General features: G+C 37.2%; 1 protein-coding gene across 1 annotated transcript in view; it reads right to left on the reverse strand.

Annotated features, from left to right (window-relative positions):
* Positions 1–25,789, reverse strand: part of LOC130071350 (zinc transporter ZIP11) — a 178,440-nt gene that overhangs the window by 9,683 nt on the left and 142,968 nt on the right. The window contains exon 7 of the mRNA XM_056236092.1: positions 16,545–16,614. Within this exon, the coding sequence (XP_056092067.1) occupies positions 16,545–16,614 (70 nt within the window). The remainder of the gene's footprint in view (positions 1–16,544; positions 16,615–25,789) is intronic.

The following is a 25,789-nucleotide window of genomic DNA, read 5'->3' on the forward strand; positions in this document are numbered from 1 at the left end:
CCTCTGGCATATTTCACTCCTCTGAGGCAGGTCTATTTCTGTGTGTGAAGAGTGTGTATTCACCTCAGAGGACAGGCTTCAGTAAACCACAAGCTCTCAGCACTGAAACAGGGTGGAGATCTCACAACGCACAATGCCATTCCCAACACTTCCCTTTCTTAGCTTATACACAAGCTTAAAAGTAATGTAAAACGAAGTGGGATTAGTGGGATTTGTGATACAGTGTGTGTCGGTTCAGACGTCTGTATTAAAACAAACCCCAAAAAGAAAAAGAAAAACATAAAGGGAAGCATTCCAACGTTATTGCAAAAGCATGAAGAAGCCTCCATTGAGAAGGGAAGACAGTGGGTCCAGTGTCTGACCACAGAGCTCCTCTCTGGGCACAAAGGGCCTCTGGTGCCCCCCCTCATCATGGGGGTCTGCCCTGAATGGGCATCTGTGTGTTGGGAAGAGCATGGGGATCTGGGCGAAATGAGGGAAAATCCCCAAAACCATCTGCACCAATCACTACGGCTTTCCAGTGACCTTTGACCCCAGTACCCCCAGTAGCTTCTCTCTCGCAGAGGCACTGTGGGAAAAGTGTGCTAAAACATTTTACAACACACTCTTAACTGCCTGTTTTTACACATTTGATCAGCTCATGTGTTCAAAGCTGTGTTTCATTGAAAATATATACAGTACTGGTCAAAAGTTATGAAACATTACTATTTTTAATGTTTGAAAGAAGTCTCGTGCTCATCAAGCCAGCCTGCATTTATTTGATCAAAAATACAGAGAAAAAAAACCCAGCAATATTGTGAAATATTATTACTTTTTAAAAAATATTATTTATTTCTGTGATCAAAGCTGAATTTCATCCGCTATTACTCCAGTCTTCAGTGTCACATGATCCTTCAAAAATCATTATTTTAAATAATAATAATAATTCAAAATATTACAGTTTTTTTTCTTTTTGATCAAATAAATGCAGGCTTGATGAGCATAAGAGACTTAAATAGTAATGTTTCATAACTTTTGACCAGTACTGTATATATTTATTTATTTATTTATTATAAAATTAATAAAGCATTAAATATTAAATAATTTAAGCAGTTTAACAAAAGATTAAAAAGTAGTAGTGAGCTCAATGTGAGATAATTACCAGAAAAACAAAGACATTTAATTTAAAATGACCTTTCAAAAAAAGAAAAGAAAAAAATGTTATATACAAAATAATCAAGAATTTTAAACTTTTATATATATTATTATTATTATTATTATTAAACAGATAATTAAATCATTCAAGTGTGTGCAAATGTAGAAAGTCATTGTTTGTCAGATTTATTTATTATTATTATTTTGCAACTTTTAGGTTATTGCCTTTTTAAGCGGTCTCCACATTACAGCTGGATCATATAGGAGTGACATACATATGATTATGCTCTAAAAAGATGGTTAAAACTATTGCAAATGCTGACAAGATAAATGATAAAAATCTAAGTCACAGTAGAGTAAATAGTTTTTAATAAAGGTTTTTCCTTGTGGAAGAGTGTACAGATGTGAACGTGACACAATGATCCTGAACCACGGATGAAGCAGATAAAGACACACACACACACACACACACACACACATAGATTTAGTAGATGTTGGTATTTATTTGAGTAATTATCTCTTCTACTCTTTGAGATAGAAGCTGTACTTGAATGCTTTTATTTCTAGATATGAAATGTCTTCCTGATGGCCTCGCCTTCCCGTACAGTAACTCTGCTTCATTATGAACAAGCAAAGCTCTGGGCTATACCATCTTTGAAGCAAACTAATGGGAAATGACAAGCCAGCACAAACATTGTGATCACCATCTTCTACTCGCCAGTACAAATTTGCGTTAATATCCATGTAGTGAAGATCAAGAAGAAAATAATATCTAATAAAGCTTTGTGTTTGGTATACTGTATGTGTTTTGAGATGATGTCAGCAACCAGTATCCTCTTTTTCTCTGTATTACAGAACAGTGTGTGTGTGTGTGTGTGTGTGTGTGTGTGTGTGTGTGTGTGTGTGTGTGTGTGTGTGTGTGTGTGTGTGTGTGTGTGTGTGTGTGTGTGTGTGTGTGTGTGTGTGTGTGTGTGTGTTTACAAATGCAGAACTTAATTTTAACTGAAACTTATACTTCAGCAACCCTCATTGACTAATGTTTGAGGGAACATTAAAGGGATAGTTCACCCCAAAATGTAAACTCTGTCAGTAATTACTCTCCCTCATGTTGTTCAACCCCGTAAGACTTTCGTTCATCTTCAGAACACAAATTAAGATATTTTTGATTAAATCTGAGAGCTGTCTCACTCCTCCATAGGCTTCTAAGGGATCGAAACTGGCCGGTCCAAAAGTTATTAAAGACATCGTTAAAATAGTCCGAGTGACTACAGTGGCTCAATCTTACGTTTATCAAGCGACGAGAATACTTTCTGTGCGCAAAAAAACAAACAAAAATAACAACTTTATTCAACTATTCATTTCCTTCTCTGTGGGCCTCAAGATAAAGTTGTTATTTTTGTTTGTTTTTTGCGCACAGAAAGTATTCTCGTCGCTTGATAAACTTAAGGTTGAGCCGCTGTAGTCACTCGGACTATTTTAACGATGTCTTTAATAACTTTTGGACCGGACAGTTTCGATCCCTTAGAAGCCTATGGAGGAGTGAGACAGCTCTCAGATTTAATCACAAATACCGTAATTCCTCAAATAAAGACCGGGGCCTTTATTTACCTGAACTGCAGATGGTAGCCGGCTTTTATTTGAAGCAGGCTTTTATTAGAGGCAGGCCTTTATTTCTAATTCGCGATCCCCGCCCGCCCGCCAGCCAAGTTTCCATGGTGACGCGTCATGCTTGGCACGTGTTCACCACAGCCAAAATAGCGCTGTATGACAGATGTAGCGCTTTTATTTCTAAATATTAACAAACTTGCTTACCATGTCATCAACTATCTTCTATTCTGACTCTCAAATCCGTGTAAGTGAGTTTGTTTTGTCGTTTAAAACCCTTTATAAATGATCTTGATCTGTAACGTGAGATGGGCACCGCAGTTCAGAGATTCCTGTCTGTTGGATTTGTTACGTTACAGCGCGTGAATTCTTCAGTTTCTCCCGAAATACATGAAAGTAAGTGGCCGGTGAACTGGGAGAAGAATAGAGTAAACTTTATAGTTACTTACACTGTGTATCTGATATGAATAAAACACGTCGCCAAATATATTTGAATCGATTGTTATTGCTGCTTCCATAGACACCATTGTGTATTTTACAAACTATAAATGTATTGTTTTGCTATAAATCATATCTATTTAAATGTCTGAAACCTAAAATAAACATGTGGTTAAAAACACTGAATAGTTGTGATATATGACAAGCGCTGAGCGCGTCTGTCTTTGAGTGTACACTAATTTTTCCCCGGCCTTAATTTGAGACCGGCCTTTATTTGTCCGCGTTGACCACCACACCCCCGGCCACTATCAGAGGCCCGGCGTTTATTTGAATACCGGTCTTTATTTGAGGAATTACGGTATCTTAATTTGTGTTCCGAAGATGAACGAAAGTCTTACGGGGTTGAACAACATGAGGGAGAGTAAATACTGACAGAGTTTACATTTTGGGTGAACTAACCCTTTAAAGTGAAAACCTAAAGCTGATTCTACAGATTCATTCTATTTCCTCCCATAAACTATCTTTAACTTACAGTGTGTAATGCAGAAACTCACAGTTTCTTCCCTCGAGCTCATATACAGCAGTAATAACCACAGCTTGAGAACGGCAGGTGTGTCTTTGAGGCGGCCAGACAGAAAGTTGGAGTGTGTGCCATATTTTACTGGCATGCACAAACACACACCTGTGGTGTCGAGCCAAGCATGTCCAGCTAAACCGAACTGAATAAAGTCCAAACTCTGATTAACAGCATTTGCTCACAGAACAAACATTTCGGGGGTTTTATACACTTCTGAGCAGACCCAGATGGAAACTGCAGAACATTTTTAGCACTGCTTTGAAGGGAAAATATGCATAATTATGCACATGATGTATTCATATTAGTAATGAATTTTATTCTTTTTAAAATGCTTAACTAATCAAATGCTGTATTCCTTGTTGGAAAAACAGACGGAGGAACAACAAACGAATAATATAAGAGGCCAGAGAGGGTTGAATTGTACACCAACCGCTGCCAAAATTCAATAAAACAAGAAAATAAAAGCGATTGAGAGAAATGTCTTTCAAAGCCCTTATCAAGTGAGGGAGATGAGAGACGGCGAAATGAAAACGCGAGAGGGAAAACAGGGCGGGGTGGAGGAAATGGAGGGATGTGGAGAAAGAGGGAGAGAGATGGATGAGAGACAGAGAGAGGGAGAACAGGGGCCCTATGTTTTTCAGATTCAAAGCACAATGTGCTCTTTGAGGACTGCAGAGAATAACATTTAGATAGAGAGCCATCAGTCCAGCCCTCTCTCTCTCTCTCTCTCTCTCTGCTTCTTCCTTCTTCTGCTTTCTTTTCTCACTACATCACATTTTAACTAAATATTTTCACAGCCTGTATATACAGTATATTTTGAAGGATAAACTGAAATTTTACTGAATCATTTTACACTCTTAGAAGAAAAGGAAACTATTTTAAATGTGCTGTAACATTTGGATTACATCTTAAACATTTTCATTTATTTACTTGTTTTTAATTCTAAACATCTTATGTAATGTAAACGTATTATCTGTGATAATGTTTGGCACATATACTGTAAGTATCATGAGATTAAAATGGAGAAGAAGAGGGGAAATGCTGATATGTTTTACCATTTCAATGAATGCACTAATGTGTTAAATTGAAGATTATACTCAAGTCATTAGTGTGGGACACACAAAGAGGGTCTTTCTAAGTATGCTTGTTTTCATAATAAAAATTATTCATAAATGTAGGCTTCATTTGTTTCAGGAGGGCATGACCTACAGCTTTGCTTCATCCATAATTACTTTAAATCTGATCCAAAGTCCCGTGAAGGCAAGTTAGAGATTGTCTATCAGCAATAAACATGAGTTGAAAACAATGACAGACGCTTTGCTTCTTTTGTTCATATCATGCAAACTGCTCCAATCCAGCTGGTGCTTTTAGAAATGCAATTTACATGAAGAGGGAATAAAATAGGGCTTACAACTCTTCTCAGAACATGTGTAAATGCAGTGAACCTTCGACAGACTTTCAATTTTATCTAACATTTTGAATAGTGCACAAATAAATAAATACGATGGATGGATGGATGGAAGAACGGACAGACAGAACAATGGATGATGGACGGATGGATGGATGGATGGATGGATGGATAGATAGAATGATAGAATGAACAATGGATGGATGGACGGACGGATGGATGGACGGATGGATAGACAGAACGATGGATGATGGACAGATAGATAGAATGATAGAATGAACAATGGATGGATGGACGGACGGACGGATGGATGGACAGAACGATGGATGAAGGACAGATAGATAGAATGATAGAATGAACAATGGATGGATGGATAGACAGAACGATGGATGAAGGACAGATAGATAGAATGATAGAATGAACAATGGATGGATGGATAGACAGAACGATGGATGAAGGACAGATAGATAGAATGATAGAATGAACAATGGATGGATGGACGGACGGACGGACAGACAGAACGATGGATGATGGACGGATAGATTGGATGGATGGATGGATGGATGGATGGATGGATGGATGGATGGATGAACGGATGGTTGGACGGATAGATAGAATGATAGAATGAACAATGGATGGATGGATGGACGGATGGATGGACAGATAGATAGAATGATAGAATGAACAATGGATGGATGGATGGACGGATGGATAGACAGAACGATAGATGATGGACAGATAGATAGAATGATAGAATGAACAATGGATGGATAGATGGACGGACGGATGGACAGAACGATGGATGATGGACAGATAGATAGAATGAACAATGGATGGACGGACGGACAGACAGATGGATGGACAGAACGATGGATGATGGACAGATAGATAGAATGATAGAATGAACAATGGATGGATGGATAGACAGAACGATGGATGAAGGACAGATAGATAGAATGATAGAATGAACAATGGATGGATGGATAGACAGAACGATAGATGAAGGACAGATAGATAGAATGATAGAATGAACAATGGATGGATGGATGGATGGATGGATGGATGGACGGACGGACGGATGGATAGACAGAACGATGGATGATGGACAGATAGATAGAATGATAGAATGAACAATGGATGGATGGACGGACGGACGGACGGACGGACGGATGGATAGACAGAACGATGGATGATGGACAGATAGATAGAATGATAGAATGAACAATGGATGGATGGACGGACGGATGGATGGATAGACAGAACGATGGATGTTGGACAGATAGATAGAATGATAGAATGAACAATGGATGGACGGATGGATGGATGGACGGACGGATGGATGGATAGACAGAACGATGGATGATGGACAGATAGATAGAATGATAGAATGAACAGTGGATGGATTAATCAGATTCAAAATCAACTCAGAAAAGAAACCCCGCATTGCATATAAACATCTCAATCATTCCTGAGCGGATGATTGTGGGGAACTGAACCATAAACCTCTTGTCAGTCTTTCAGATGAGAATCAAATGAACAAACACGATTCATTAAACGAATGTGCATCAAACTGACACAATATGCATCAGCCAGAGGAAGCCTGAGGACGAGAAGAGTGAAAAACATGAGCAAATACAGGCCGAAGCTCAGAAAGAGCCAGCGGACCGAAGCAGAACAACACACAGATGCTGGAGAACCAGGTTTAGGAGAAACACGAGAGGAACACTACAGAGATGCGAGCTCACATTCTGCACTGAGCAAAGACTCAATAAATCAATAAAACCAACAGATGAATACTGTACGGACCACATCTGTGAAAAGCACAAACTTTCTGTCCCAAGTTGACATCAAGAAATCAATCTGGAAGTTTTTCGGTCTTGGCTGACAGGCTGTTTATGATCTTTTGCAAAGGTCCATTGTACGGCAGAATTCCTGTTGGCATGTGTGTTTGGTTAAGCATACACTCACAGGACCAGTAAACACAGTGCCGGAGTACATCAGTTCCCAGAACACATCCAACACTGAAGACAATGCTGAAGTTTGACAACAGCCACACATTGATTCAAAGATTCATGAGATTACGCTGACCATACGCCATGATGAAAATGTGTCTTCAGCAAAGAGTCATTCTCGACAAGTAGACCCAACTAGTTTAAAGCAAAAAGTGCAATGGAGTAAATCTAGGTAAATAAAAAATATACTTTTTTTTTTTTTACAAAACAAACACAAAGAAGAGTGATATTTCCATTTACTGTATATACACCAATGCAACAATGCACAGCTCTGATAATCTATTGCTTATAAAAAAAAACTTTACATGTTTTTAATTAAAATATGTCAAGTATGAACTTAAATAATGGTGAAAACCAATAGACTCAGAGATAGAACTTGAATTAATTGAAATAACATTCAAACTTCAAATTAGTGACGCTCTAAAAACAGCTAGAAATCAGACAACAGACATTATGGTGTGTTCACACCGAACGCGAATTTAATTATTTGCGCGAGTAGATTACATACAAAGTCAATGCAAAGACGCGAATAGACGCATCATTCGCGCCGGGCGTTGCGAATGACGCGAATTGGATGACGCGTTTGGCGCGAATGTCTTCCGCGCAAGTTGAAAAATTTGAACTCGAGCGAATGTTCAAGCGTCTAACTAGACGCGATAGACGCGTATTTGACGCTCTATTCGCGTTCGGTGTGAACACACCAAGAGACGCTGGCGTGACCACAACATTGCCCAACATCAAATGGCAAATGTAATGTAAGCGGAACGAAACCACTTGTTATTGTGTGGTTGACGGACCGTTTATCAGTCTGGACCAATGCAGCGCGAGCCGATCTTCATCATCAGCACTGTCACTACACAGCCAAATCCAGTTAAGAATACATTTGAGTTCGCCAGTGAAGTAATAACATCGCTCCGAGATCTAGTGAGAAACATTCACATTTCTCCGTTATTAACGGATCAAACAGCGCTGACGTGGAAACCAGGAAGAAACATTGTGCCATGAATGAACTATCCAGTGTCCACAGATCAGCAGCATTCACCATGGGTTTACTGTAGTAACACTACTAACTGTAACCATGGAAGTTTGGCAGGAATAGGCTATAATGCTTTCAAGTAACATTACGTCAGTTTTATTTTGACATTATGAATACAATCGCTGCCCTCAAATGTTAATCTGAACTAAAATAAACCTTTGTTTATAACTACAATATTACATTTCATTTTGTCCAAGGAGCTGTTTTGTTTTATAAGCTCCTAAGAAAAGTCAAGTATAGCTCCATCATTGCTCAAAGTAAAAAAATATCCTACTTTATGATGTTAGTTTTAATAAAAAATATAATTAAAACAATTAAATCAAGGACACAACGTACCGAACCGTGACACAAGTGTATCGTATCGAACCGAACCGTGAATTTTGTGAACCGTTGCACCCCTACAAATGAGGTTCAATAATGGCTTGATTAGACTGATATTAAACGGCAGATCTGTTATTGCTTGGACAACATTTAAAAAAATATGATAATACAATTATTATTATCATCAATTTTGACATTCTTTCCCAATTGACTGACCCACTTATATATATATCGCAAATTAAATCTGTTAAATTACTTCTTCACAAGCCCATTTTTATTAATATTTTTCACAGTAACTTTCATCATTAATTTTTATTAGTTTTTCACCAGAGGAAATTGCTGAAGGAAATGAAACAAAAGCCATGCATAAGATCAACCTCTACTAAAATGAGCTTGTTCGCACTTTAAATATGACATAATTCATGCGTAGAGGACTGATGTTAGTGTCAGAGGTTTCAGGGTTTTGACAGAAACACCTCCAGCAGAGAAGCAGGAGGGAAATGTTATTCCAGCTGAGTTCATCACATTTAGCCCTAGAAATAAAATAAACTTGTCGTAAAATGTTTTGACAACTCCAGGGTCACGTCACCTCCGCTGTTGCATGCGATGAGGAACGAGTCAATAAAGTTCACTGATGTCAGCAGCGCATTTATCCCAACACACACCCTAGGCTGAGTAAAAGATAGAGACGCGCGTCTGGGCTTCAGTGTGTCTGCTCTGAAACGTACATTTCAGCTACACACACATAAAGTCCCAGTTTCTTTGAAGAGTCTCTGAGCATCTGGTTTTAACAGTCCACTTGAGTATGTGGGTACTGGGGAATGCAAGGACTGCTTTGACTGGGAGAAGAGTGCTGGGAAAGGGAAAGAAACAGAAGAGTGGCTTTTCCCTGGAAAACAAACAGACTTTTGTTTGAGAGGAGAGAGAGAAGACTGTCTGTCTGACTGCCTTCAGTGGCTCAGGATGGAGGACGGGACGGTTTCAGAAACTGGAAAAGCAGTGGCCAAAAGTGTTTAATGACCCTGCAAGTTTGATTAAAATATCCAAATATGAGGATTTTTTTTTAATAGTTTTAAATATTTTAAATATGAGGGATGAACAAAACTCTAAAGGTATTATTTAAAATCAAAAAGCTGACAGGAAAACGCATACATTGACTACAACTTAATATTTCATTTGTTCTCTATTGTTTTTGCAGGTGCTCATAAATTTACAGCCTGGCCAAAAATTGTCATGTTTCATAGCATTATCATAAATAAAACTATTGATTGCAAGCACAACACTCTTAAAAAAATCACACTTGTTTGGGTCAAATATAGACGAACCCAAACGTTGATTAAAATTTTTAAATTACATTTTTAAACCCAACGGTTGGGTTTGTCCATATTTGACCCAAACATGGATTGAAACAACCCAGCATATTTTAGAGTGCATGCAATATGCTTTAACAAATTTGCAATAATATTTGAATAAATGGTAAAAATGTCAATTTTCCATCACTTTTGTCCTCTGCTATCTCCACATGCAAACCTCCTACAGGTCAAGACGTTCAAATTTGTAATAATATTTGAATAAAGAGTAAAAATGTAAATTTTCCATCACTTTTGTCCACTGCTATCTCCACATCCAAACCTCCTACAGGTCAAGACGTTCAAATTTGTAATAATATTTGAATAAAGAGTAAAAATGTCAATTTTCCATCACTTTTGTCCACTGCTGTATCTCCACATCCAAACCTCCTACAAGTCAAGACGTTCAAATTTGTAATAATATTTGAATAAAGGGTAAAAATTTAAATTTTCCATCACTTTTGTCCACTGCTGTATCTCCACATCCAAACCTCCTACAAGTCAAGACATTCACATTTGTAATAATATTTGAATAAAGAGTACAAATGTCAATTTTCCATCACTTTTGTCCACTGCTGTATCTCCACATCCAAACCTCCTACAAGTCAAGACGTTCAAATTTGTAATAATATTTGAATAAAGAGTAAAACTGTCAATTTTCCATCACTTTTGGCCACTGCTATCTCCACATCCAAACCTCTTACAGGTCAAGACGTTCAAATTTGTAATAATATTTGAATAAAGAGTAAAACTGTCAATTTTCCATCACTTTTGGCCACTGCTATCTCCACATCCAAACCTCTTACAGGTCAAGACGTTCAAATTTGTAATAATATTTGAATAAAGAGTAAAACTGTCAATTTTCCATCACTTTTGTCCACTGCTGTATCTCCACATCCAAACCTCCTACAAGTCAAGACGTTCAAATTTGTAATAATATTTGAATAAAGAGTAAAACTGTCAATTTTCCATCACTTTTGGCCACTGCTATCTCCACATCCAAACCTCTTACAGGTCAAGACGTTCAAATTTGTAATAATATTTGAATAAAGAGTAAAACTGTCAATTTTCCATCACTTTTGGCCACTGCTATCTCCACATCCAAACCTCCTACAAGTCAAGACGTTCAAATTTGTAATAATATTTGAATAAAGAGTAAAACTGTCAATTTTCCATCACTTTTGTCCACTGCTGTATCTCCACATCCAAACCTCCTACAAGTCAAGACGTTCAAATTTGTAATAATATTTGAATAAAGAGTAAAACTGTCAATTTTCCATCACTTTTGGCCACTGCTATCTCCACATCCAAACCTCTTACAGGTCAAGACGTTCAAATTTGTAATAATATTTGAATAAAGAGTAAAACTGTCAATTTTCCATCACTTTTGGCCACTGCTATCTCCACATCCAAACCTCCTACAAGTCAAGACGTTCAAATTTGTAATAATATTTGAATAAAGAGTAAAACTGTCAATTTTCCATCACTTTTGTCCACTGCTGTATCTCCACATCCAAACCTCCTACAAGTCAAGACGTTCAAATTTGTAATAATATTTGAATAAAGAGTAAAACTGTCAATTTTCCATCACTTTTGGCCACTGCTATCTCCACATCCAAACCTCTTACAGGTCAAGACGTTCAAATTTGTAATAATATTTGAATAAAGAGTAAAACTGTCAATTTTCCATCACTTTTGTCCACTGCTGTATCTCCACATCCAAACCTCCTACAAGTCAAGACGTTCAAATTTGTAATAATATTTGAATAAAGGGTAAAAATGTCAATTTTCCATCACTTTTGTCCACTGCTGTATCTCCACATGCAAACCTCCTACAAGTCAAGACGTTCAGACGCCTCTCTGAATAAACAATCTTCTCTAAGGTTGAAGGTGAAATAATGTTAGCAAATTCACTTTAGGTTGTGTATGTCTGGAAAAGGCAATTTGTTGCCACAGAAAAATCACACAAATATAACGCGGGAGGATTAACCTTTTCAGCATAAAGGTCAAGTTAATAAAGTTAGTGGTTTTCAGTGTCCTAATAACATACAATTAACACAATCCAAAAAGAGATTCTTGAATGACTAACGTCTGATTTTACCAACATGCAAGAATCACCACTGACTGAACAGGTCTATAACGTCCACTATTAACCGGTTGTTGAGGGTTTTTCATGTGAAGACCAAACACTTGGAAGGTTTTAGTTCTTTACTGAATGGAAAACATGATCCAATGTGGCTTCCCTGTAGATCCCCGTGGATCTCAGCCATCCCACATTAATTACCAGAGACTAATGACAATAATGTAAACTGTTCCACTTCCCAGAAATCCTTTAAAAGAGATCTGGGATTCTCCTGGTTCCTCAAAACAGCATATTGAAGGACTTTAAAGTCATGCAAGTGTTGATTACATTGTATATTTAGCCAGAAAGGACAGAAAGAAGGAGTGTACAGTACAGTATAAAACAATAGAGTATATAACTAGAGCAGAGTAATGCTGACCCTGGGAAAAGCCCCTCAAAAGTCATAATTTCTAAACTAATGTTTTAATTTTATTTTCAGAATAAACTGGTTGTGTGTTGGGGAATTTCACATTTCTTTCTTTCTTTTTCACTTAATAACGAAAGTCTTGTGGGGATATTCTGGTGCAGCTTCACAAAACCAACAAGGTTTGTGTCGTGGAAAAGACATAAATACACGATGAACACAAAACCAAAACCACCAGCACTTTCTCCAGTGGAGTGGAGAGATGATGGAAGAATCAAAATATGAAGCTGGAAGAAATCGTTTCTTTATTTTGCAGCATTTATTCTAAATGATTTATCCATGCACATCATCATTATTGTTTTAAATGTATGTTCCTGTAATCTTGAATCAGAATAACTTCTCTTCTCTGATGAGATTTTGTTCTGTTTTTATTTTTATTTAGTTTTGTTCTCTTCTACATTTACGTCTCTTCTAAATATACGTCACAATAGAGAAGAAAAGATCAGCGCAACGTCCGTTTAATGCTGACTGTAAATGTTTCTTTTTCAAATGCACTGATTAAGCATTATTAACAATAAAAAAATATTTATCATATTTCCATTAACAGTATGTTTTGATTAAAAACTCAATTTAAAATCTCCCCTCCATAGAACTCATTTTAGCCAGTGTTGGCTAAATCTGGCGCATTTTACATATTGATATGTACTATTAATGTGTACGGTCCCTGATTAAATAAATAAATAAATAAATAAATAAAGATAATAAAGCAATAAAACAAATTTAAACATTTCTGTTTGAGAGGGAAAAAAACATCTTTTAAAGTCACCCATTTCAAGGGTGCAATAGAGTAGAATAGATTTCCGATATATTTCAAGTTGGATATACAGTACATCCAACTTTATCCGCATACATTTGCATGATTGTATGTTTTATTTGTATCTTTTTTTGCATGATTGTATGTATCTACAGCATTTTTATGTGTTTATGTGTCCGCTACCTTGGCCAGGTCTCTCTTGTAAAAGAGATTTTTGATCTCAATGAGACTTCCTGGTAAAAAAAAAATTAAAAATACATGCAGTATTCTCGTATAACGCAATATATAGGCATACAGTATGGTAAATAAATATGACCTGCTTGATTTTTTGTTGTTGTTGCCAAATGTAACTATATTCTCACCTGCTAAATGCAACTATGGAAATAGTGAGATATTATAAACAATAACATCATGATTTTATGTAAAGCTGCATTGAAATAATGTGCAATGTGAAAAGCGCTAAACACATAAAATGAACTTGACATGAGCTCTACCAAAACCTTGAGATGTACACAGGCGGTGCACTCATATTCCTATGAATGGGAGCAATATGGCGGAATAAGATGTGTTGAATGACTTGCCTTAAAGGGACTTTGGCTCTCCTCTCCGTTTGCCCTCGAGCGATTGTTTTTAGGCTGAGACAAAGACCTCTTTCTTATGCCGTATCATACGTTCAAAGCTGCTCTGTGTTTACTCGTTGAACAAACTATGTATCCATTCATCCATCTGTCTCTCCTTCTCTCTGCGCTTTTAATCAGGAGCAAATAGAGGTTTCATCTAGAAAGCGCATAGTAGGAAACCCTGAGTTGTCAGTATGGATGTAAAGAGATTATATGATTGCAACGCTAATCCAAAACAGCTTTTCCTATATGGAAATACATGGTATTAAAGGCACACACAGACAGAAATGCAGAGTAAAAGACACACATTCAACATCTGCGAGCTTTGGCTCACATCTGGGCACAAATGTGCGCACACATAGTGGAGTCCAGGTGCTTGAACGCTTACAATGCGGCTCTGATTCTCAGCGATGGCTAATAGACTCCATCTGGGAGTGAGATGGGAACACTTGTTAGCCGGTTTCCTTCGCGCTCCCTCCCTGTCTGGCAGGATTCTCACGTTTAAACAGACTCGAGAACATGGATATTAACATGTGTGCAAGAAATATCACAACAGCACGTTCTTTGTGTGTGTGTGTGTGTGTGTGTGTGTGTGTGTTTGGGAGAGACACAGAGATCTCACAATACCAGTTTCGACCACTTGGTGACAGCATCACACAATACTGTCGGCAAAATTCAAGAACCATCCAGTCACACTAAACCGCAGAACATCACTCTGCATCTGCCCTTTTAAATAAATAATTCACCCCACAATGAATCAACTCATCGTCATGTCCTTCTGGCCCCATATTAGTTTCTTTCTTGACAGAGAACAATGAAGCAGAAACTGTTCATGACTGCAAAAAATCTAGAACCCATTTCAACTTTCAATTTTGGCCTTGGCTGAACAAGTCATTTCAACTTAAATCATATTAAACTGATGTAAAAAATCGAGTTGAATCACGTTTAACTTTTATAAAAAAGTTGAAATCGCTTATTTTTAATGGTGAGTTAAAGTAATGTAAAAAAGCGATGAACCTACAAGTTTTGATTAAACCATCAAAATATGAGGAAAATATTTAATATTTTTTAAATGTGTTAAATATGAGAGAAGAACAAAACACTAAACTTAGTTAAGGTATTTGTCTGACAAAATCAAAATTACTTGGGAAAAAAGGCAAACTAAAGCTACAGGTTTATATATGCAAAGAAAACAAAAAAGCTGACAGGAAAAAGCATAAATTATCAGCTAGTTTTCATTGGTTCTCTCGTTTTTTTTCCCAGCATGTGTTCATCATGTCCTTGTATGACAGCCTGGACAAAAATTATGTCGCATAATTTGCCGTGTTTCATTGCGTTATCACAAATAAAACAAATGATTCCAAGCACAATAATATTTCAATTAATGTTTGATGGCCAGACATCACTTTTGCTCACTACTGTATGGATCATGTCATTATGGATCATGTCATTTTTTACAGTGTGACCGAGCTTTCAATTCTTTAGTTGTTATCTCATTTGAGGGCAGTTTTTGAGTTATTAGCCATTCAAATCAATGCTTTCAATATAGCAAAGGATGTTAGATATTCATGCAAAGTGATAAAACATGTGTTCTCAGTCCAGATCCTCTGTTATTGTGACCTGAAGCATTAGCAGCCACTATCTTTTACTATTACCATTTGTCTACATTCAGTCCAATGTACTTCTGGCCTCATCATATATTTTCTATTAGCCGTAAACATCAAAAGCATGGTTATTTATACTGCAAAGCTCAAGAAGCACCACAAAAGTATCATAAAGTTATGACTTGTAGGCCATTATTGACTGAAAATCTTCCGGTCCTTGATTCTGATTGGTTGAGCCGTGCTTTCGACGCCTACAAACATATACCTGTGATAAATATTAAAATAAATATTTTAAGGGACTGACTATTTTATAAAAGCATAATATAAGCCCTGTAAAACCGTGGTTTACAGTGAATTTAGCATCTACATCTGAGATTGGTTGTTTGTCATGTGTTTTAATGCATTTCTAAAGAAACGTTCAATAAATAGATCAGTATTATAATGCATTTTAACTGTGGTTACAATTATTCATGAGACACCTTATAAGGTGCATTACAAATGAATGCATTAAAAAATACTTTTATGATGCATTAAATATAAAGGCTAATATATAGTGTTACCAAATTTTCTATTCACTGTAATTCAACTTAAATTATTGTAATTCCAATTATTACTGTAATGCCTTAAATCTTTTTGTATACTCAAATTGGCTGTTCAAGTCATTTCAACTCATTTTCTCACTCTAAAAAAAGCTGGGTTGTTTTAACCCAATTTTGGGTCAAATATGGACAAACTCAAACATTGGGTTAAAAATGTAATTTAAAAATGTAACACAATGCCTGGGTTTGTCCATATTTGACCCAAAATTGGGTTAAAACAACCCAGCATTTTTTAGAGTATGAAGTTGAAATTGGTTAAATTATTTTGATGAGTTGAAGCAATGGAAAAACGTGTTGTCATGACTTATTGATCATATTTATTTTTAAAGAGTTGTTAGTTTATGTTAACTAATAAATGTTAACAAATGGATCGTTACCAACATTTTTGAATGGCCAACTTTTATTATGCTTTTCACAACAGAAGCTGTGACATTCTGCCAAACATCTCTTGTGCATCACGGAAGACAATAACATGTGTTGGAATGATATGGGGAGAGTAAAAGTTTGGTGAACTTTCCTTTAAACGGTGTTTATGGCTTACCTGGCGCTTTCAAACGTCGCTGATGGAGTTTTTCCGACGGCCCCAAAGCCCACGCCAACAGCCAAACCCTCTGAAAAACAGGACACACACACCTGGTCACTCTCAAGTCTTTCAAACAGCAAGCTAAGGGTGTTATGAAGAGCGCTGATGATCAGGATAGAATTTAAACAGGAGATGAAAATTACATGCTTTCCATTTATAGTCTTCAAATGTCCTTTGAAAGCGGTGTGTGAGATTCAACCCAATGCAGAGGATGCTTTTAATCTGCCAAACTTTCACCCAAAGCCATTTGTTCTTCACTAAGTGAGATATAAAACAGAACAGTGTCCACAGTAACTGTCTAGTCTTGGGTCACTGCGGCTTAGAAATGAATCTGCAGCCCGTACTGAAGGTACTCCCTATATTTTTAAAAGAGCAAATAGCCATTAAAGGGAAAGTTCACCCAAAAATAAGAATTCTGGCATCATATACAGGGTTCCTACAGGTTTCTTGAAGTTAAATTGAAATAATACGTCTTTTTAAGACCATTTATATAAAAAATGAATACCTATTTCACGTCCCTACCAGCAAAGAAAAACAAAATCCTTGAACTTGTGCTCATTTATTTTTCAAATGTGGAATGGGTAAAAGATGATAAGCCAAGCAGGTGTGAAAAAATAAAAACATTTCAGTAGGCCACAAGAAAGTGCCGAAAAATGTTAAGTTTTTTTTTTTTAACATTAGCTTGCTACTTATTCCATGCTGGGAATATGGGGAACTGAGAGACCCCTGAACAATAAACATCGAAAATCATAATAATCGTGCTTGACAAATGAAACTTTTGAGGAAAAATACAATACGGAGAAGTTACGTCATACAGCACAATTTTTAAGACCCAGACATCAAAATTCAAAACTTTTTAAAGTCTTTTTAAGGTATTATTTCCAAATTATATAAATTCAATGCTTTTAAGGCTTTTTAAGACCCCGCGGGAACCCTGCATATACAGTTTTTCTATAAAAAGCAATAGCAAATATATGAACTATTTTTGTTCCATATAATCAAAGTCGGTGGGGTCCAATGTTGTTCAGATCCCAATGTTCTTCAAAATATCTTCCATATAGATTTGCAATGATATGAGAGCGAGTAAATGATATTCTTTCCCTTTAAATATAAATGTGGCCTTAAATAAAAATATGCTTGATTATGATTGGCTGAGATGAATTCGAAGCCATTGTAAAATACTTCAGTTAATAAAAATACACTGTCAGTCCTTCCAGAAAAACAGAGTTTTTTTTTAGATTGTTGCGGGCAAAAATCCTTGATTACGCGTCCCGTTTTCTTTAAAAATGTGATGGAATATGCAGGATATTTATGCAATTTTATGTGATGAAATTGCGGGAACTTGCAAAAACTGCGGTTTGATGAAAAAGAGAAAAAAAAAGTGATTCCCCAACACCCTGTTCTCACTAGGCTCCTACCTTAATATAAAGAGTCATTTCTTATGACTTTCTATGATAAGCAAGCGTACATCACAGAAAGTGCTGGAATATTTCAGTTCTCATCTTAATAAATACATCAAACTTAGAAAACATTGATGAGTCAAACAAGTTCTGTAGCTTTACAAAAGGAATATGCTACAACTTCTGTAAAAATGAATAAATAAAATATTGAAAAACAAAGTGTGCTCCTGTTTTACAGCTTTTCGATGATGTTCACGTCGCGTAATGACGTCACTTCATAACGTTCCCATGGCAACAGGGGGAAACGGCGGCTCTCGTGTGAAGCAAACGCAGCATTTTTCATCTTTCTGCTCAGATATATGTGACTTTTTTGCAACGAAAATGCGAGGATTATGAAATCATGCAAGCGCCACTATTTTGCACGGAAATCGGTAATTTATGCGGCGAAAGTGCGGCGTATTTAAAAAAATATGCGGACATTGGCTGATCATGCACTGAATCATGTGATCGCATAATCGCGTTTTTCTCGAGGGACTATGTTAGCTCAGGTCTGTTTACTGACCTTTATATTAAATGTGTAATGTGTAATGATGCAGTTCATTTTCAATTTCCAAACGTGAGTCCTGTTAACTCTCAATTCTCAATTTCATGTTCTCTGCATGGCTCTGTTTCTCATCTGTGAAGCCAGGAGCGGATTTGTCTTGATCTCATGGATATCGTGCTGGTATCGGGGTTTAGATTTCAAACATCTTATATAGAGACAGATCCTTTTTCAGTCCAGAAGCACCTCAGCATCTGATAAGCTGACAACCAATCAAAGCCCCCATTCTTGAGTCCAATTCAATTTCACATGCTCCACTATAGCGCCTCTGACTGCCTCACACAGACCTCCGGTCAGATCAGTGTGTGTATGTGTGTGTGTCGCGCATTTATGTTAATATGTTCATTCAAAGCCATCACTCAGACTAATCAGGTCAATCTTATCCTTAGCAAGGAAAATTCATTCTGGGCTCAGAGGAAATTAAGGATATGTAAATGCATTCGATATCAAATCAACATGGCATTACATCGGATAAAAATCTGATGCAAAAAACACTTCTGCTGTGGTTAAAGTGACGGTTCAAAGTTGTCTTTCAAAATATGAAAGCACATTAGCTAAGCATCTAAAAGGCAATATTTAAACATGTGGATCATCTTAAAGGCAAAGACTTGGTTAAAAAAACATGACGTAAAACACACAGTTAAAAGTTTGGGGTCAGTCAATTTTTTAAAAAGAAATTAATACTTGCATTCACAGCACGAACACATTGAATTGATCAAAAGTAATTTATAATGTAACAAAAGATTTCTATTTCAAATAAATACTGTTTTTTTGGAATTTTCTATTAATCAAAGAATTATAGAAAATAAAATGTATCAGTTTCCACAAAAATCTGAAGCAGCAATACTGTTTTCAACATTGATAATAATCAGAAATGTTTCTTGAGCAGTTTTTTCACAATATTCCTGTTTTTACTGTATAAATAAATGCAGACTTGGTGAGCATAATAAACCTCTTTCAAAATATGTTTGTCATTTTTCTTATATATATATACACTCACCGGCCACTTTATTAGGTACCCCATGCTAGTAACGGGTTGGACCCCCTTTTGCCTTCAGAACTGCCTCAATTCTTCGTGGCATAGATTCAACAAGGTGCTGGAAGCATTCCTCAGGGAGTTTGGTCCATATTGACATGATGGCATCACACAGTTGCCGCAGATTTGTCGGCTGCACATCCATGATGCGAATCTCCCGTTCCACCACATCCCAAAGATGCTCTATTGGGTTGAGATCTGGTGACTGTGGAGGCCATTTTAGTACAGTGAACTCATTGTCATGTTCAAGAAACCAATTTGAAATGATTAGAGCTTTGTGACATGGTGGAAGTAGCCATCAGAGGATGGGTACATGGTGGCCATAAAGGGATGGACATGGTCAGAAACAATGCTCAGGTAGGCCGTGGCATTTAAACGATGCCCAATTGGCACTAAGGGGCCTAAAGTGTGCCAGGAAAACATCCCCCACACCATTACACCACCACCACCACCACTAGCCTGCACAGTGGTAACAAGGCATGATGGTTCCATGATCTCATTGTGTTTACGCCAAATTCTGACTCTAACATCTGAATGTCTCAACAGAAATCGAGACTCATCAGACCAGGCAACATTTTTCCAGTCTTCAACTGTTCAATTTTGGTGAGCTCTTGCAAATTGTAGCCTCTTTTTCCTATTTGTAGTGGAGATGAGTGGTACCCGGTGGAGTCTTCTGCTGTTGTAGCCCATCCGCCTCAAGGTTGTGCGTGTTGTGGCTTCACAAATGCTTTGCTGCATACCTCGGTTGTAACGAGTGGTTATTTCAGTCACTGTTGCCCTTCTATCAGCTCGAACCAGTCTGGCCATTCTCCTCTGACCTCTGGCATCAACAAGGCATTTCCGCCCACAGAACTGCCGCTCACTGGATGTTTTTTCTTTTTCGGACCATTCTCTGTAAACCCTAGAGATGGTTGTGCGTGAAAATCCCAGTAGATTAGCAGTTTCTGAAATACTCAGACCAGCCCTTCTAGCACCAACAATCATGCCACGTTCAAAGTCACTCAAATCAACTTTCTTCCCCATACTGATGCTCGGTTTGAACTGCAGGAGATTGTCTTGACCATGTCTACATGCCTAAATGCACTGAGTTGCCGCCATGTGATTGGCTGCTTAGAAATTAAGTGTTAACGAGCAGTTGGACAGGTGTACCTAATAAAGTGGCCGGTGAGTGTATATATATATATATATATATATATATATATTAAATATGTCTATATAGAATTTATTCATTTTCATTTATTAGTTTTAGTTTATTTAGTAATAGCTATTTAAGTACTTCAACTTAAACTAAGCGAAGGTACGTTAGTACAGGTGGTGTCTCTAAATCAATCCCTCTAGCGCCACCAACTGTACATATGATGTAATTTTCTGTCATGAACATTTTTTCACCATTTAGAATTTTCCGAAAAACCTACTTTTTAAAAACTTTACAAACTTTTTTTAAAACTTTTAACTTTTCACAAAAATGTAATGAGATCATCTTTAGACCATGCCGGCAAAAAGTTATGGATTTCAAGTTGATTATCGATCCATTCTCAAATAATGCGCAAACGAATCTACCAAGTGCGTGCCAAAATGGACGCGAATATATATCTCCTCAACGCTTTAGCAAATTATGACCAAACTTGGTGAGTGTTATGACAACCCTGACCTGAGGTTACCTGCACAGTTTCTGGACAGTGTCACCTAGTGGTCAGGAGATATGAAAAATGGCTATTTTTGCTTATAACTTCTGAACGGTTGGGCCAAAAATCACACATTCGGTGCAGCATGTCGAGTCGAACGATACCCAATTTTCCCATATCGGGCAATTTGCGAGTCGGACATTTTGAATTTTGACGTAAAATGCGTCATTTTTCGAAATCATTGGCGTATCGACATCATGCCTTAACAGTACTCAAAAAAGTATCGGGGCAGCGCCACCTTGTGGTCAACCGTTATAATGATATTCCATAAATGCTAATAATTTTTTTATTACATTAGCCTATTGTAATGAAACTGTACTTAAAGGGGTCATATAATGGTACATGCACTTTTACAAGTTGATTGTACTGCAATGTGTGTTGGCAGTGCCTGTACACAGCCATCATATAATGATAAAAATCCATCCAGTGTTTTTGTTTTAATCTCCTTATATGTTTTCCCCTGCCTCAAATTGAGCCGTTCGTTTTTGTGACGTCAATAAAACGGATGCCCCTCCCGCGATTGTTGATTGAAAGCAGTGATTCAACACAGACCCGCCCTCGCTCGTCCTGTCAATCATAGTCTGCGCGGACCGGCGCGGTCATTGTTGATATGCTGGAGCACTGTCTATGAGCAGAATGGCGTCTAAGCGATTGTGGTGTTCTTGGGTGTAATAACAAACACAGCAGTCATTTTAATGTTCCTAAATCCGAACCGCTGAAGACGCAGTGGCTGAGTTTGTTTTCGAAGGGAATATTCCCCACGAGCAACGTCAATGCTCTCATGTTTGCCGAATCATTTCTCAGCAGACTGCTTTATAAACGAGGATCAGTGTAAAGCTGGTTTTGCTAAGAAGCTGCACCTGAATAAAGGATCGGAACCTATTCGTGTTCCTGCTGAACCTTCAGAAGAACTAAAGTGAGTGTAACGTTTTATTAATCTTTATATTAATCTTTATATTAATCTTTGCAAATCGCCAGCTGCACGCTTCACGATGAATGCGTCGGTTTACACTCAGGGTACATTACAGCATGTTTTCTATGTACAACGTTCTCAATATAATTCATAATCCCACGTTTATAATGAACAACGCGTTATGGTATTGTGTTATTGTGTTACAAACGGTGTAGCACAGAACAGAGAGGCCAGGTGAGCAAAGCTCATTATCATTTAAAGTCATATGCACTGAAACGGCGTGCTGAAAACAGAGCTGTTTTTGACCAGGTAAAATAAGTGTTTTCTCACAATACTAATGAGAATTTTTAATTAAAGTATATTACAAACTTTTAATTTAGACCCTAAAGAATCATATTAGCTTGTACAAAAATGGCATTATATGACCCCTTTAATAGATTCCTTGGGTCATGACGAGGACAGAGATACCAATTTTGCCATAGTCGGCTAAACTTCCTGTCCTCCATTTTGAATTTCTTTAAAAACCTTCTTTTTCAAACTCCTCCTAGACCGCTTGTCCGATTTTCATCAGATTTGGGTCAGATCATCTTCAGACTGTGCCGACAAAAAGTTATGGATTTCGTGTCGATAGGCAAAACCGTTTTCAAATACCGCAGCAAGACATTTGGGGCATGGTGCCGAAATGACCCTGAGGCTGTATCTCTGCAACTCTTTGGCATATTGACAACAAACTTGTCACCTTACTCTGACCACAAAACATCACAATTTGGTCACAGCGCCACCTATTGGTCGAAACTGATAAACCATTCAATCAAATTACTAGTGACTGTATTTATTTTTCAGCCATTTTGCCTAAAAATCATCTTAAAATGTCTTTAATTACTCGTTGTTGCAGTTGGTCTGATGCTCCCGGGCATGTTGGCATGACTTATCGGGTTCTTTGTGCTTGTGCCTGATAATTGCTGCTTGCATCTATATTTTAATACTTTATTTAATTTTAGTTACTGCTTATTTTATTTCAAGTAACATTTTTTTTATGCTTTCAGTTTCAGTCAACAGCATTAAGCTTCAATTTTTCCCCGGCATATGGGTCCACTTTTCTAATTATACATATTTCATCATCAGAAAACGTTAAAAAAAAAAAAAAGCATGTCGGCCTATTCTTATGATCCACCTCGCCTGCTTTAAACTGTCCTCTGCCTTTTTACTCTGCCCACGTTAGATTTCATGAGACATTAATGCGGCTGGTAGCCTATTTTTAATTCAATTTAAAAGTATGCCTTGATAATGATGTTTGTTTTGTTTTCGGGACTTTACCACTGCATGTTGCGAACTAAATATGTAGCCCAGAGGGATGTAAGCTTACTTATGACTGTTCCTGATTTGGAAGAGTCTGATGCGAGAGCTGTTATCGTTTGGAGTGAATTCATCGCAAATGGTTGGATTATTAGATGACTACTTCAACTTTGGACATTGTTTGATGAACTCTCATCAGATAAGACTTACACACATCAATTTTCACTTTACTGAATTGTGCAACCTAATGACCAATTCCTGTAAAGCACATATCCGTTACATTGTTTTGTTTATTGTAGTACTTTTTGGTTGTTGGCGATTATTTTTGTTTGCATGGGAATATAAAAAAGAATATAGTGTTCATTCATTTGGGCATTTTTCATTCTTAAACAGCTATTAGGCAAACTGATTCCCCCTTTATTGCATTGTATAACTTCGTTTTGCATTAAAAATCCGAGATGGTTATAAGACTTCAGGCGAAAACTGCAGGTGAACACACATCAGCTACTGCTACATCTGCATGTTAACCACAGCCACAGCACTGCAATAATGCCTGGGAGACTAAACTAAAAGCTCTCTCTCGAGCGGAGACGTATTGTGGCACGGTACATGCAGTGTAATCACATCAAGAGATTCATTACAAGTGTCCCCTCAAGCTTCTCCGGCACAGAGATCTACTCTCCACCTCCATCCATAAAACATGATCTTCCCTGAGCATATCACTCTTTACAACAGAGACATGAAGACATCTTATCTCTCTCCGTCCACATAACACATAGGCAAGAGCCGCAAATCTCCTTCACTTGACTTGAAATGCTTGACTTAAAAATAAATATTTAGTTTTGCATCTTTCTTTAGTGTGTAATGTTGCTGTTTGAGCATGAAAAAGTCCCTCCAGCAGGAGTTCTTCTCTATATCAGTGTCAGTGTTTCTGAACTCCCTGAAACGCCTCCATTGTAGTCTTGAGTTTCTTCCGGGAATGAACACGCCACAATATTCCTCATTATAATAATTCATACGCAGAATAAAGGGGCGGGGCCTGGTTGAGTTAGTTAGTAGTGTGTTAAACTGGTGGTTATGGTAATTAGGGGCGGGACATTTCCCAAACACACTCGAAGCGCTCGACCAATCACAACACACTGATCCAGCCGACCAATCAGAGCACAGTGTGCTTTTCAGAAGGAGGGGCTTCATAGAGACAGGAACTAATCAGGGGTGTGTTTCCCGTACAGCGCCGTAACACACTGCTTCACTACTATAGTACGATGCATCGTTGAAGAAATCAACTAGCTATAGTTCCCAAAACCAGATTGTCAAATTTGTCATTCAACCACGTTGGTTTATGAAGTCACACAGGTGTTGGAGTAATAACTTATTTTAATGAAACAGTTTGAGATCGAATTAATGCTAGATGTTTTGCTTTAAATTACAGACATGCATCTGAGGAATATTTCTCAGTTTTCTCAGTTATTTCGCTTTATTTCCAGACTCAATCATAGACTCGTTCTTACATAGTAGAGCTCGTTCACACATGCGCAGTCTTCAAAAACGGTGCTTTAAATCTCTTGACAAACTCAACGACGTAAATGACATTTGTATATATTAAAAATAAAAGATATAGATTGCACTGAATGTCAGCTTTGCTCAAGATAAGGATTTATTGAGTCCACATGTCATGAAAACAAGAAACTGCTTCTAACCACAGCTCGAGACCTGTCGTTACAAACACACAACTCTGCGATGCTGTTTGTGAGTGTTTGCTGGATGCATGTCTGCAATATTTGTGCTTAATAAAATATGATGGCATATCTCATTCCACAGATCTTGTCCTGCTCTCTGAGATTTGTCAGGCAAAAGTGATGCAACACAGACTTGATGTTTTATTTATTTTAATAAGTGAGTCATGCACATCATTAATGGACAAATTGTGCTTCGTTTCTTTGCCTCGGGGTCTCTGGGCTCCCATCACAATAAATTAACCAAAAGAAATATACAAATGTCACAAAAAAACCATAGAGACACTTGTATCTTCATCTGCAGTGCACAGATTTGTTAAAAGGCATTTTTAACAATTCAGGTTAAGATTTTATACCTTAATGCTTACTCATAATTAATAATCACTGCCCTCATGTCACAATGGTTTTTTTTTTTTATGACAGTAATTCAACATGGATGATGAAAGTGATGATGCACATATTTTACATAATCTTTAATTGCATTGAACAGATGTGTAACTCAAAATACTCATTTATATATTATATATTTTTTTATA

The sequence above is a fragment of the Rhinichthys klamathensis genome, unplaced genomic scaffold (assembly GCF_029890125.1).
Source record: "Rhinichthys klamathensis goyatoka isolate OS25496 unplaced genomic scaffold, OSU_Roscu_1.1 h1tg000438l_1, whole genome shotgun sequence".
Lineage (NCBI taxonomy): Eukaryota > Metazoa > Chordata > Actinopteri > Cypriniformes > Leuciscidae > Rhinichthys > Rhinichthys klamathensis.